Raw genomic sequence first — 16549 nt, 5'->3', positions numbered from 1 at the left:
CGTGAAAAGAGGCATCCAGACAAATGAACGGTCAGGTCTGTAAGATGCTTTCGATAGATACAGTAATCTGATTTTTCTGCTACATTGGAAATGCAGAATAGGCAGCTTCAGCAGGTGTTTAAATAATATTTTTTCAAACAACGCACGTATCACATTCCTTTTCAAATTATTTTTAGTAGATGCAGTCTGGTGGTGATTTGTTGTGTAGCAGAGTTTTGTAATGTTATGCGATACGCTCACAGAAACCCATTATTAAAATGGATTTTCCCAACTGAAAAACCAATGTAAAATATATTGCTCAAAAACACAGGAGTAATCAAGCACATTTGTTATGTTCCCAGTATGTAAAACACCAAGGCCAAAATGTCAAGAAAACTAACATTTTAATGTTATATTTTTGTGTTTTGTTCAAATATCTGAAAAATCACAAACTTTTTTGTGAGGTAAAATTTCAGTTTTGTAATATCAAACATACCTCCAGTTACTAGAGATAGAAATCACCTACATTGGTGGGTCCTAATGTGAGTGGGTTTGGTTGGCACACTTATTTTTGGGTTGGTTGGCACACTGATAACGTGATAATTCATGTATTATTCATATATTAAACATGATTAAATATAATTCTATACAAATCCACGTGCTATAAAAATCCATGTGCTTATGTGTGTGAGTGGGGCTATGAGCATAATATTGTGGTTACTGTCCCATCAGTCACACACAGACACAAAAAGACACATGGCCGCATGGTCCATAGGCCTGATCCACATGCACACACACACACAAAACATACTGTATCCTCATTCATGTAATGAAGCCTACTGGTTTAATCTGTATGTGTACCACTACACCTTGACCTTTCATTTGTCCCTACTTTCTTCCAATGCAAGCCATTTTACAGGGATTTACATGCTAGTATGTAATTCACTAACCTTTACCAAGACCTCTGGTGAGAAATAACAGCACTAATTCATTCACTTACTGTAAAACAGAATGCATTTAGTGTTCATTTGTGTTTGACCCTAAACTAGGATATTTGTAATCAAGAAGCAGGCTCCTTGGCATCAAGTCATGAAATGTGGGTTCTCTAGGTTATTCCATGTCTCTCCGCAGACATGCCTGACATACTTTATTATATTAGATCTGTGTGAGCCATTCTATTCTTAATGAGCCAACATACCAAACAAATTTGGCTTAAACCATCCCAGTCATTCATTTAACTAAATTAATGTCACTTGCAGCTGTTCCTAAATTAGGTACTTTAAAATGTCTGGGAAAATCCAACTACTGTTAAAGCAGTGTAAAATTCATAGAGCAAATATAAATAATGAATGACATTATTCTTCTAAAAACTCTGTATATGAATATGAGTTATTGTCCATTTCAATATCTTTTAGCATGCCTTCTATGTGCACTAATATATACACATATACTAACATGCTTAATGTTCTCTTTTAGGATTTCAAGTACGACAAGTACTATATCCAAGACATCTATGGGAAAGCACCATTCTGCCACTATGTACAGTATGAACTAAATTATCAATGTCCAGTCTTTGTGAAAACAGCCACATTCTACATGAGCTAGAGCAGCAAATCAGAATTATTTTTTGATTCCAAACTATTTTTTGATGTCACATAAAAAAGTAATAGTTTAATGTAGCTATATAGCCTGTGTATGCTGAACAGGGGACTAGGAATGTACAGAATTTACAGAAAGTGTTCAACATTATCTTAGTGATCATGCTTGCCATTACTCCCTATAGGAAGAAATGCAGATGGGGAAGGATTTCAGAGTCATCTGGTCATACAATGCGCAGGCATTCTCAAACAATATTGGATGGATTTCTGCTCTCTTGTGCCTCTAGTGGATGGACCCAGTACAAACTTCCCTTCTGCCATCAACAGAAAAATCCATCATAGCCCATTCTGAAGTAAAATACCTGAGATGTTTTTGCAATGTTGTTACTAATTGTTGTTACTAATAAATGGGGCGAAATGGGAATAAAATGCCATGAATGTGCAATAAACTGAACAATGAACAATAAACTATTTATTTTCTGCAAAACACTATTGCAAAATGCTATAAATCTACACATGCAATACAATGAATGACAACGGACTCATTTCCCAAGCACCTTTATTTATCAGGATCCTATTATAAATGAAATATAATAGGGGGTTTGAGACAGATCTTTTTTTAAATCTCTGGATTTAAAAATCCATCTCACCAAGAACCTTGATAAAGGTTGCTTTGCATGCTTTCACCTTCCTGAGGTGATTTTCTGTCAATACTGAATACTTCACAAGGAATTTTCTGTTTTTACTCAATGCTTCATCTTTGACAGGAATTTGACATTGTTTGGATGGATTCACATCAAGCAGACTCATAATAAGCTGATTTTGAAGGATCTTATTGGGGTTTTTGTAAAACTTGTTATGACTAATAGTCAAATCAGTATTAGTCAATAGGTCAAGGTGGCATAACTGGCTTTTTTCCCTTACAGCATGCACTGTACAACCAATAGCTGGCATCTTGCCTGCCCTTGAATACTGCAATTTCGTTGGTTTTTCTCGTTCATGGTACTCTACTGACCTTTCTAATTATCTTGGAAGTGGTGACTATACCACCCTATCCTCCAAACTGTTAAAAATTGAATTTAAACCCTTTTGAATTTCTGGTTTTCTGCATAAATTGGTCATAAAATGTGATTCGATCTTAAAGTCTAGACAAACACAATGTACTGAAGTTGATACACAAACAATTACAATCAGTCTTGTCTTTATTGAATACACCCATTAAACATTCACAGTGTTGGTGTAAAAAGTAAGTGAAGCCTTAGATTTAATAACTGGTCGAACCTCCTTTGGCAGCAATAACCTCAAACAAACGCTTCCAGTAGCTGCGGATCAGAATTTTGAACCATTCTTCCTTATAGAACTGCGTCTGAAGTGCATGATGACAAACTTCAGCTGGAGGATAGTCACCTTGACATTATCCTGTAGAATACCTTGATAAGTTTGGTTATTAATTGTTCCCTCGCTAATGGCATGCTGTCCAGACCCCGAGGCAGCAAAGTAGCCTCACAGCATGTTATGGTGCACCTTGCCAAACTTCAGGCATGCAGTGATGTACTTCTTGAGAGCAGCGGCTTCCTCTGTTGCGGCCTGTCATGGACACCATGCCCATTCAATATTTTGCATACGGTATACTCATGAACACAGATGTTAACTAGTTCCAATGATTCCTTCAAGCCTTTTGCTGTTACTGTAGGGTTATTTTTTTTCTTTTCTTTTTTTTTATTTTTTTTAACCTCATTGAGCATTCTGCATTGTGCCTTTGGAGTCATCTTGGCTGGGCGCCCACTTCTAGGGAGAGTAGCCAGTGTACTAAATCGTCTCCATTTATGGACAATTTGTCGAACTGTGGACTGATGAATATCAAAACTCTTTCCAGCTTCATGCAAATCAACAATTCATGATTGTAGGTCTTCTGAGGTCTCTTTGAGGTCTCTTTTTTTTTTTTGCAAGGCATGGTTCACAGCAGCAGATGCTTCCTGTGAAGAGCAAACTCAAAATGTTTGAGTGTTTTTATGAATGAAAGCAGCTCTAACCCACACCACTAATCTCGTTCCATTGATTGGACGCCTAACTCCTGACTTTTGTTGAAGTCATTAGCTTAGGGGTTCACATATTTTTTCTAACCTATACTGTGAATGTTTGAATTCAATATGGAAAATAACAATGCAATCATTTCTGTGTTATTAGTTAAAACAGATTGCTTTTGTTCATAATTGACTTCAGATCAGACCATATTTTAAGACAAATTTATACATAAATGCAAGTAATTCTAAAGGATTCATTTACTTTTTCTTGCCACTGTATGTTATATAGTTATATAGCTATTTAATAGCTTTTTGTGATGAAACTCCTCAACTTTTAAAAAAGCATGACAAACTCTGTAGGAAACCCACTTGACTCAAGGTCTCAAGGACTCAAGGTAAGCACTTCACCTTGTATATGGGCCCCAGTCTCAAATGTGGAAGATTTCCTATATTTAAGGCTTCTCACCATTTTCAAAACTGAAACAATGTTCAAGTATGTCAGCAAAAACTCAATTTATGGAAATTACATCAGCCCAGTTACGCCATCTCCAAGTTCCTCTTCCCAAAACAAGTCAGCCGCAATGCTTGCAGTCTTATCCTTTCAGTACTAATGCCTGACCATGCTCTGATGCTCTGATGTCCCTGCTGAAAAACCAGCTGGGATTCTAAGCTGGTTTAAGATGTGTTCTCAACACTTCTAGTTGGTCATAGCTGGTCTGTCTATGCCAGGTCAAAGCTGGTCTCTAGCAGGATAAAGGGTGGAATAGCTGAGTATGTAGGCTGGTTCACAGGTGAACAATTGGCTGACCAGCTAAAAGTCTGAAAACACAGTTTAAACCAGTTTGACCAGCTTAGTTTGGTTTAATCTTAGCAGGGGTGAGATAAGTCCAACTACTTTTGACAAGACATTATCTTGTTACTCCAGTTGGAGGAGAAATGTATCTCATGGAGAGACTATCCAATCCAATTCTGACTACAATTTGCTTGAATAAATCAGATTGCACAACCACATCTCTGTTCCCTTTCCAGATGCTTTATGGACCGAGTGGGTCTGGGTTTGCGACTACTATGTCAGCTACGAATGAATGAGTGTTGAAAAAGCCTTTAAATAGGTAACATCACAAGCATAACTGAAACCAACTTATCCTTCCATCACTCAAAAACCAATGTGGAAGAAGCACAGAAAGAAATAACATTCAATTGAGAAAGGGTACAAGGGATACAAAGCAGCTGATTCAGCCATGGCACTAGAAAATAAAGTTTGTTTATTTTCAAACCTTGCCCCTCAGATGTACGGTACCTCAGCTGGAAGAGAGGTATCACCACATTTACAAATGTGCTGAGCTACTTTTTCTTCAGGGAATTAAGTATTGATACAAAACCGGTATTCTGGTAAAATCATTGATCTACATTCCCCTCCGAAAGTATTGGAACAGCAAGCTCTTCAGGCTCTTCAATACAAGTTAAGACCTGCAGTGGGTACTCAATGCGGTGTGAGCAGCGCGCATCATCTTTGGTATGCCTCTCAAACCAGTTACAAAAAGAACCCTGCTGGAGAGTGGTTAAAAAATCAAATGTGAAAATAACAAAAAGGAAGAATGCTTTTGGGAGGCTGTTTCCTCCCTGAAACTCATTGGGCCAGTTTTGCAGACAAAGATTAAGGCTAGTCCTAGACTAAATTAAAATTTGGATGCAGATTATCCATACAAAACCAAGTTTAGTCCAGGACTAAGCTTCATCTGTGTCTTTGAAACCGGCCCATTAAATAGTAGAACAATCCCAACACTGAAAAAAATATGTGAATAGGTGACTATTTCTATTCCTAATGGAGATTCACTGGTCATTCAGCCCACTTGCATCATTCATTTCCCTGTCATGGGACACAGTGTCATGGTACTTCCTGTAGGTGCCACGCAAAGGAAATTGAGGTTTTGCAACATCCCCTCTTACCCAGAACATGGGCCAGGGACTGGGCAAGAAAGGAAAGACAAATTATCTGGTTGTGAGAGACTAAGAATTGTACGGGAACACACAGTACTCCAGTCAAATGGACCGAGGCAGTTTGTTCAATGATAAGGTGATCAGGCACATCTTCTGCTTAGGCACATCTGTAAAAATCCTTTTCAGAAAGATGAAGAACAGCAATGCACTCTCCTGATGCCTTGTAAAAAAAGAAAACTTTTGACACTTGTCACTCACAGGAAGATGGCACAAACCATCTCTATAACAGCAGTTCCACTAATTCACCACAGTATCAGGAGGAGCGGCATGCTTCTCACAATTAAGTGTCCCTCTCAACAATAATAATGAGTAAACAATTTGGAATGAAAAACATACACTTTCCTGTGCTTGTACGGAAAGCAGCACAATGAATACACTTAAGCAATCACAATGAAATTAATCTCAATGAAAGGCCACATTGTATTGGATTATATTTGCATTTCAATAATTTGGCACTCTTATCCAGAGCGATAAGAGAACAAAATTGCATGAGTAATATCATCTGACCCAGCCAACAACATTCCCAGACCACTGAGTAGATATATAACATCATTAACGTACTAATTCAAATGAGCTATGCGAAGAAACAACCAAAGCCCTGAATACCTACAGAATAAATCCACAGCATGCCAAAACAAAAAACAAAAACCAGAAAAACACCTTAACTGGTAAAAAGGTTATAAATGATAGGAGGCAAAGACAAGATGTGAACAAGATGTGCTGTTGAAGAGGCGTGAATTTCAGTCTTTCGCTGACCAACTATGCAACGAGGCGGCATGGTGGCGTAGTGCTTATCAGTGTTGTTAGTTGTTAGTAATGCTGCCTTGCAAGAAGGAGGTCCTGGGTTTGATTCAAACCTGGGGAGAACGTGCAAACTCCACACAGATCCTATCTGTGTGGAGTTTGCACGTTCTCCCCAGGTTTGCATGGGTTCAGTCTGGCTCCTCCAGACTCACTCCGGACTCAAAAACATAATGTCAGAATAGGCACACTCCCGCCATTGCCCTTGGCCAAGGCACTGGCCTGAGAACAGGAGATAGTCCCCAGGGCACTGCTCCTAAGTAACAAGGATGGGTCAAACACAGAGGATAACTACCACACCAATAAAGTATATCTTTATGGTCCTGACCACCAATGGACATTCATTCTACCACTGGAGCCAGTACAGACAGGCAACAAGACTGGGAAGAGTGACTACGGTGGTAAGGCATAGACAGTCACCCTGAGGTTTCAAGATTATTTCTGGAAAGTTAAACCCGACTAGGTGAGATGTGGTGCAGTCAATAGGGCAGCTAACTCTTGAGCTATATGCAAGTCCCTCCATGTGGGCAGGAGTTCAATCACTGCCTTGACACCTTCTAAAGTGTGATTCCTTCTCTATCTATTACCTGTACCCTCTCTGCTTTCTACGTATCTAATTTAAAATATATATTTACATTGATTCATTGAATAATAAGTTACCTGGCTAGCTATGACCATTACTCTTCCAGAGATATTAATGGACAGTCGGATGACCGACACTAGTATTACGAAAAGTGGCCACACATTTCGTAATACTAGTGCTGGCATGCCAGTGTGTCACATGAGAGTTCCTGTTCTTTTGTGGTAAAGCACATTTATGAACATTTATGAAGCACATGTAAGAACAATTACCATCAATTTATAGCCTTTTTTTATTTATAGATTTGAGTGATATCTCAGTGATTTCACATGCATTTTTCCCTCTTAAACAAGGAACATCATGTATCAAAGAAATTACAGTAGTTTGTCTGTAAAAATACTTTCTTCATCTGTTACAGTGTAAGCTTTTACCAAGGTTTTAAAGCTGATACGGGCAGTAACAGGCAGCGATGAAGTGCGATGAGGAACAATCCCTCACTGTCCGTATTGGTGGCTACAGGGCGGTGTGACTTGAAGTATTGCCTATTTTTAATCTTGTGGGGCTCGGAAAACTATCAATTTATCAATGTTGTCCTCTATTTATACACTTTGAAAGGTGCATGGAGACCTGTGACATTTACACTGAAGACTGCGGGCTTCTGCGTTTGCAATTGGTGGAGTGACCATCTGAATCCTATGCAAACAAAGAAGGAAGAAGAAAAAATGTCTGTGTTTGTGTGCTAGCTGTCTGCTGGAGCAGGAACTGGGAGGGGAGTTCTCAACTGCCAGTGACCTTCCAGAGCAAGGCCTTCCCCAAGCCCCTTGGAAAACAACCCTGCCCCACCCGCCTGCCTTACTGTGCCTGTTGTGGCCACGACTCTCAGAGACTCAATGCTGTGGGTTTTTCCCTTTTCTCTGTGCCTCCTGCACCTAGGACTGGTATATTGGGAGGTCCTGAGAAAGCAGGTTTGCAATCGTCACACAAATACATATTCCAGATCTGTCACCCACAATGTAGTGGCAGCCTAGCAAATAGACATATGTATTTGTGAAATGAAGTCAGATCACTATGCATTTTAATGTTTCTGCAGCATAGGTTCTCTTCTCATGCAAATAAAACTTATTTGAATTTGCGAGAAAGAATGTGTGTGTGTGTCTGTGTGTGTGTGTGTGTGTGTGTGCGAGGGATTCCACTGTTTTTGAGTGTTTGATTATTGCTGCTATCAGGGAACACATTAATTTGAAAAAATGAAACAAAAAGAAAACCAATTGGAATTGAAATAAATTAGTAACTATATAACAATAAATAAATAATAAAACACTGACAATGTTTTAATGAAAAGTAAAGAGGGTTGGTATTGTGTTATTTTCATGCTGTGTAGAAACTTCTCAGAGGAAAATGTCTCCCTGAGAGTTGGGGACGGGAAACAGAACACTACTGCTCGCTTAGAGGAAACAGTGGGGTCTTGTAGTAGGAAAAGCCAGGGTTATCCCGCGCTTTTGGCTCTCTGTGCTTTTATTACAGCCCTTTGTTACAGAAAAACAAAGTGAAGCACTTTTTTTATTTTGAAGGACAAATACATTAACGTGACACCAACCAATCTGCAAACTAGCAGTTTTTTAACCAAAAATAGCAACTGCACAATAAGTCTACAATGTCAACGTGACCGGTCGCAGCTCTTCTGCGTTTTATTCTTTAGTGTGTTCCTTCCAGTCTCCTTAAGTGCTTGTATGAATAAACAATGCCTCCGAAATTCTGGGCCTCCACCATACACTAATGACTCTGCAGGGTAATTCTGCTGAACAATATGGCGACTGTTCCAGCTTTTAAGACAAAGTTTCTCATCATCCGTGAACCCGGAGACAGCAGCGCGGCTTCGGCAAATGAGCAGGAATGCACAGCTAATACCATAACACCAGTGCTCCAGAAAATTAATGTCCTTAATTAAAGTGGAGGGGGCATGACTTGAAATATCGGGGTTAGTCTTTTATGGGGGATCTGTTTGTAAAAGGTTGCACACCCTGCTACCCTGCTCAATTTTTGCACATTTAGCATTGCCTTTGTAAAAGAAATGTACTACAATTTTCTAATGTCACTTTTCCAAGCCTAATGTTATATATTAAAGTAAGATTGATTGTAGATATATTGTAAATATAAATGTTAAATGTAAATAATAAACGTACAATCATCACCCCATAGTCTGTTGTTTTTCTCTGTTCTTCCCTCGTTACACAGGAAAGCATCTCAGACAAAATGGCCTGCAATGTCCTCGTAGCCACCGGCTCCATAACCTGAAACAACGCCTATATACCAGAAACCCGGCAAACTCTACATCTCTTCTTACAGGTACAACATGGCAGGCACGTTAAAGATGATGTTCTTTGGCAGAGGTTTGGCTGCAGTGAAGGCATTAACAGCTCTGTACGCATTGCACTTTTCAACAACACCCACGGCTACTGTCGGGAAACACAATTATCTGTAGTTTACCTAAGAGTTACAACTAACTGACGCATGAACATCAATTTCAAATTGTCAGGCAAAAGTCAATTTCCCCAGGGAATGTGTTGATTTAAGCCAGAGGCTCTTACGGATTCTCAGTATGTCCAACCACTTTCTCGTGTTTTTGTGTTAGAAGAAGTTACCCCCAGTGCCTCTTAAGAAGATATAAAAGTGTATTTCTGTAATATTATCGCTTTGTCATGTTACAACTTAATCTGCAATTTACTGAAATAAAATGCAGATTAAAGTATTCCACAGACAAAACAGTGAAAGGAAATATAGTGGTGGTAACTGACCCGTTTTTAATAGGGTTATAAAAGCGAGTAGGCCTAACGCAGCCACATGAGCAGCATTAAATGGGATAAACGCTACATTTCTGTTCTGTCTGTGGGCCTCCAAACAGCCAACAGCATGGCACAGACTTTGCATATGATTTGCATGCCACAGGTTAAGTCAAGAAACTGGGGCCCCAAACACCAGGTGTAGGTGACAACTGAATTGACTGTTGAAAGTTTGTACTGTTTCACCACCAAACAAAATTACCCTAAGGCTTTTAACAGAAAAGTCTGTATTTTTATTTTTATTACAGGTAGCACAAATGTTGAACAACAGACATCATCTGATAATGCAAAGTTGCTCTAACCAGTAAACAAATTGTCTTTCTCCCTGACCCAGGAGACTTGGCTTTTAAAAAGAAACTGCCTGTGAAGCAGACCTGAACATCCACAACAGATTTGAGGCCTGATTCGCACAAAAAATGTTTAAATTGTACTATTTGTTGAAAAATGTGTGATTAAAATGTACAAACAATGCCTGAAACATGGAATAATATGTGCTTTAACACCCACAGGTAGCTCACATTGGCTAGATGCACATAAATTTTCACTTAGGATTCAGAATCAGGATTCAGGATTCATACTTTGCATTAAATGTAATTCCCAAATACGCAAAAATACAGGTAGACCTATTCAGTTTTTCTCCAGTGTAAAAAGCATAGATGAAAACAAAACATATGGCAGTTAGAACAAATTAAAACATTTTAACATATGGGCATGTCATCATTCAATGCTGACATTCTAAAATCTGGTGTTAATCACTGGGAAAAGTACAGCCAACACTTTGACCAAAAGACGATTTCCCACTTTGATCTGTAACAAACAATGAGCTTTCTGATTGGTATACTAATGTCACATGGGCTGAGCTTATGATATGACATCACCGTATGAACCAGTTCGGATCTCCCTAGAATGAGGCCGCACATAGACCAAGTTGGTATGTGTTGCCTGTTGTAGTTCCTTACCCATTGTGGTATCTGTATTTAATGTATTTTATGATTTCTAATTTGTGCTGTATGTGTGTCGGAAAGCCCATCTACGGACAAATTAGCATACACTAATAAAAAAGAAGTAAATTAGCATATGCTACAAATAGATAGATCGATATATCATTGCAGCGGTTTTCTAGACACTCAAAGCACTTACAGCGATGAGGGGTAAACTTGCCTCAACCACCTGTGTAGCACCCACCTGGGTGATGCACGGCTGCCGTTTTGCGCCAGAACACTCACCGCACACCAGCTGAGGTGGAGAGCAATGTTTTTGCCATTTGAATCAGGGGATGATTAGGTGGAAGGTTGAAAGAGCTAGGGTTGGGAATTCTGTGATACATTGCATCGGGTGTGTTTTCACTAATCTATGTTGAAATGTATTTATCCCTATCAAATAAATATTAAATAAATTAATAATATGTGCCGGTACAGAACATGTCTGTAATCAGACTCTTCCTGAGGGAACAGCCAGTATGGCTGCACTGCTTTTTGAATCATTTTATTTATAAGTCAGAAGCAAAAACATGTTGAAACCTGCATCTGGTACTGAGGTAATTACACAAAGGACCAAACACACACTCACTCTCATTTGCTCATACCCACAGCCCAAGGTTTTTCACCACCTCTGACAAACATGCTACTGTACCTGTATAATAATGCAACATATATCGACACAAGTTTGAAAATAATAGAATTGGGAACAGCAGAGCAAGGCCTTAAGATGCAGCCTTTTACATTGGGAATGCTATTATTTACAACTTTGAAGCAGGTGTACAATTTACCTTCAGAAGACAATCATAAAGGAAACTTTAATCAGTAGATCAACAACTTAGGAAAAGTGACGCTAAAGAAAACCCGCTTCAGCCTGCTTGCTCCTGTCATCCAGTACTCCTGCCTCTCTCAAGTGTAAAAGGGAAAGTGAAAGCATGCAGTCAGATAAATATTTTATGCTGGGTGCTTTACGGAAGGTGCAAAGTTCTCTGGGTAATGGCAGAATGACAACCCAGGGTTTGTGCAGGGATGTGGCCATCCCCACACACCGCCCACACTGTAGTCAGCACATTTGTAATCCCTGCATATGTTTGAAAAACAAATGACCTTCAAGGAATTCAAGCCGGTATTCTGTTAGGGCAAATACATATATCATGATCAGATCTGGATCAAACACGTAATTGATTTGGATTCAAATATGCCTTACTGAGCTTGTTTGGAGTATTGGAACCTATGAAATGCTCTCAAAAAGTACAAATCATTTTAGCAAGGTTGCTAGGGCTGTAATATTAAATAGAAATATACAAAAAAAAAAATAACAAGAAACTAATAAAATAAGATGTGTTTGACTGTTTTTACCACATATTTTTCAAACAACTTTGTTAGACCTATTACATTTAGTCAAGGTGTTTCTTTGTTTTGATCAACAAAACAACACATGTTAATGTACAATATCCTAACACTTATACTCACAAAATACCTACATCGTCCGACACAAGTCAACTTCTGACGAGTAGGCTACTATTCCCTTTAAAACAAACGTATAATAAATGTACTCAAGTATAACACTTCTGAAGGAGTTTGAAAAGAACAGAACAAAGAATGACAGGGGGAAGCCCTGGACATACTGCATTTGTTGGTAATATTATTTGTTATCTGGGTTGTCTTTCAAGCAGCTGTACACATTTAAACTTCACATGACTTCACCTTATTGACTTGTATTTTGTTGTCTGACTCCTAAGCAGGAGGCATGTTTGTGCCACTTTGCACAAATAGCTGCTGCTTAAAATATCTCTCTGCATTAAGATATCAGGGAAGTCAGATGACAGCAATACTCTGAAATAAATGACTCCATTGTCCATGAATAGCTAGCAGGTTTGGAAACTGAAAGGACTTCAAGATAGGCCAAGTGGTTCCTGTAAATTCATCTATAAATATGTTCAAGTTTGTTGCAAATCCGATATGCTGTAGAACCAGCCATTTTTTGAGGATATTCAAACATTAGCCCTAGCTGTTGTTATCAATGTTTAAATGTACAGTGGGGAGCAAAAATGTGGGCACCTCTGGTTTAAATGTCTGTTACAATTAATCTGTATGTGATCGAAAGCAAACCTGAAATCGAAATGGTACAGGGTTAAACAGGATACATTTCTGCACAGTTTAAAGCAAGATTGCTTTTTATTTTTTACTGTTTATAAATTATTTAAAAAAGGAAAAGGGCCTTGTGCAAAAGTTTGGGAATCATTGGATTATTCTTTTTTTTTTAAGATGATTACTAAGGCCCAGACCCAGGTAACTCGTTAGGGCTTCAATGAGTCAGGTGCACTCTGGACTGAAGAAACCAAAATTAAACTTTTTGGCCACCACCACAGAAGGTATGTTTACAGAAAAAATGGTGAAGCCTTTGTAGAGAAGAACACCTTGCCAACTGTGAAGAATGTCAGTGGATCCATTATGCTTTGGGGTTGTGTGGCAGTTGTGGGCATAGGAAATATTGTGCGAGTGGAAGGAAGAATGGATTCCCCCAAATATCAAGAAATTCTAGAGGCTAATGTTCAAAGGTCAGTCCAGATATTGAAGTTGATGATTGAAGATGGGTATTCCAACAAGACAATGATCCAAAGCATACCTCGAAATCAACCTCCAGGAAAGACAAATTAAGGTTTTGGAATGGCCGCCAAAGTCTCCAAACTTGAATATTATTGAAAATCTGTGGCGAGATCTCAAACATGCCGTACATGCAAGGAGGCCAAACAATATTTCTGTGCTAGAGGTGTTCTGCAGGGAAGAATGACAAAAAATTCCAAAAGTGAAAACTGAAAGACTCTTAGCTGGCTACGAGTGTTTACAATGTTTACAAGCTGTTATAGTTGCCCGAGGAGGAGTTACAAAGTGCTAACTGACAGGATTCCCAAACCTTTATTCCTTTTTCTGCTTTGTGTATACATGTATGCTTGTTTGGTTTAATGGAGAGAAAAGCTAATATGGAAAGATGACATCATGGCATCTTTTGGGAGGAAGGTGAGGGCCCAGCAGTGTATGGCCCACGAGTCATAGATAGGCCTAAATGTTTCAGCTGTATTTATGTGTGTTGCACTTATTTTTTCTTTACTATTGTTTAACTTCCATTGTCTAATGTTTTTCTTGCAGAGCCAGAAATATTTTGTTTAACTGGTCTAAAGTACAAAGTATATCAACTTCCATTAATACACAGTTGGGATTCCCTATTTATACACAAGAAGCGTCTTTTGCAACGCTAAAAAAAAAAACAATGAATCATGCAGACCATTTCTACATTCTGTGATGACAATGCTTGATAGTCACTCACGGCACACGTTCGCAAGACATACACACACGCACACACACACGCAAACAATATTTTGAACACTTTCAAAAAAGGTTCTTTTAAGTGATGAATATTGTTAGGTTACTTCAGTTAATTAAAGAACATACAGAACACCCAACACTACATGTTACGACAATGAAGACATACTGTACACTGAACATCAAATTGTTTGAAATAACGGGGCAAATCATATTATGTAGCTATGTATCGAAGTTATAAATCATGCAGTTTTGTTCTTAGTACGACAGAAGTGTCTTCTAACAAAAATCTTTCTGAACGAGAATATTACGAACAGACCCGATGGTGCAACGAAAGCTGTAAACCCCAGATGCACTGACCACGGCTTTTGATGATATTGTCATGAAGGCTGGTTTATACTCTGTTGGGCGACCGTCACTGCAACCAGTGACATCGCTAGTCGCAGTGACATTCAGTTTATACTTAATAAATTAAACAACAACAATAGTCAATATCGGGCGATGTTAGAACGTTCATGAACATTTCAGTTGAGCGACGCAGTATAGGCTAAACCAGCCTTTAGGCTTATAGCTACATTCAACTTACGTGATTCAACACGTTTTGATTTAACCGCGCTGTTTTTTATTGCTACGAATGACAGATAAACGATTTACTATTGACTTGTGAGGTACCCAGATATAAGCGAACACGTATCACAGATAAACATTCACCTAATTGTTGCCACAGTCAAGGACAAAGTGAAATCGACACCCGACGGAGGTTAAAATCACAAATCCATCTCCATATGCAAAGACCGCTTAAACGCAAGTCAACTGTACCAAAGAAACAAACAAACGTGCACCGGGCAAAACCGCGAAACACCTGCCAGCGCTGTTAACGCAGACTCTTGTATTATAATGACAATATGCAAAAACTTACTTCTGCTGTTCAAAACACGATTGTTAGCCCCAATAGCTTCGCTGAAAATTCAAATACCATTATAACAACAGTGCTACTCCTTCATATGATTATGGGGAATCGACTTTCGTCCATAAAATGCAAACTAATTCAATTTTAAAAGAATTTGTTACTTACATATCGTCTTAATTTTTTCTCCGGAGGAGATTTTCTAAGCCAACCTTGGCATACTATTTCTCCCCCGCTCATCTCGCTGGGTTTCCTCGATTCCAGTTAGAGCATTAAAATTAAACACTTGTATTTCCTTAAATGTCCAGTCCCATCCAGTGCATGCTGGTAAGGAAAACGCAACGCTGTCACTGTCAGATACACTTTGGTGTAATCCGGTCCCCCATTTACTATTTTATTGGGACAGCAGACATTGAATGCTGCTCTGTCGCAGTTATTGAATAGTATTCCAAGTCTCTACCCGTCACTCGCCGTTCAAACTAGATACTAATGGTAGCAAATAACCATGTCCTGTAGCCCGCGAGCCCATTTACTAGTGATGTAGGAAGTGAGGACTATGCTGTTTGTTTCCAGTATACACCACGCCCACTGTACTAGAGGGGATGGGCCACAGGGAATAAACCGCAACCCATGTGTCAGGATCAGGATGCAAACAGTCTGGAAAAAGAGGAGCGAAAGCGGGGGTGAACAGCGAGCCAAAAAAACACATGCAAATATAAACGTATTACTTTGACATAATTGACTGGATTAGCATTTTAAATCAATGGTGAAAATCTGAAATGCAATTTACGGTTCTGACTGCACTCTATGGGTCACCCCCGGAGTCCATTACGAATAAATAGTTGTCTTTCGTTCAAAAATACCACACATTATAGGGCATAGTTATTCATAATTATCCCATAACGAAATGTACAAAACACAAACACACAGACACACGCGCACACACAAAGCTGTGCGTTTTTCATAGCGAAGCCGAGCGTTGTCAGCTTTTAAATAATTACACAAAAAATACTTTCAATAACCGACTACCTTAGCGATACAACATTAAAAACAAATTGATTATTAAATTAATTATCGAAACAGAAAAACAATCAACGAATCCAATATTCTTGCAGAGTGGAGTTTCACGTTTCACGTTCTCCAAAAGTGGAGAAAAAGAACTGAAGCACTTTGCAAGTCAAAATAATCAAATCACCTACCCTTGAAGTAATGACTCCTGGCAATACAGCACCCACTTTACCCAGTTGCCAATTTTTTAATTAAAATAATGTACTTAAACTACTGTAATGCACAACGCGCACACAATCACCCAGGTGAAAATATTAGGCTACGCTTAAGTATAGCCAATTAGTACCCTACCTAATTGGCATACTTTAAGTATTATTACAGTCCGTATAATTAAAGTTGAAGTATGAGGAGTTGTTGTTTTCAAATATTGTCCAAATCTATTTATATAATTGACAACACGGTCGAAGGACAAAAGAAAATAGTTAAACAACACAAATAGCGTACATTAGC

The 16549-nt window shown here is 38.7% G+C and overlaps 1 protein-coding gene across 1 annotated transcript in view; it reads right to left on the bottom strand.

The window, feature by feature from the left end:
• LOC133133646 (GRB2-associated-binding protein 2-like) overlaps positions 1-15546 on the bottom strand; it is a 76648-nt gene extending 61102 nt beyond the window's left edge. Inside the window, exon 1 of the mRNA XM_061249766.1 lies at positions 15200-15546. Within this exon, the coding sequence (XP_061105750.1) occupies positions 15200-15271 (72 nt within the window). The 5' untranslated portion in view covers positions 15272-15546. The remainder of the gene's footprint in view (positions 1-15199) is intronic.
• Between the last annotated feature and the right edge of the window lie 1003 nt (positions 15547-16549).

Source organism: Conger conger, chromosome 7 (genome assembly GCF_963514075.1).
Source record: "Conger conger chromosome 7, fConCon1.1, whole genome shotgun sequence".
In the NCBI taxonomy this organism is placed as follows: Eukaryota; Metazoa; Chordata; class Actinopteri; order Anguilliformes; family Congridae; genus Conger; species Conger conger.
This window is presented reverse-complemented; position numbering and strand designations above follow the sequence as displayed.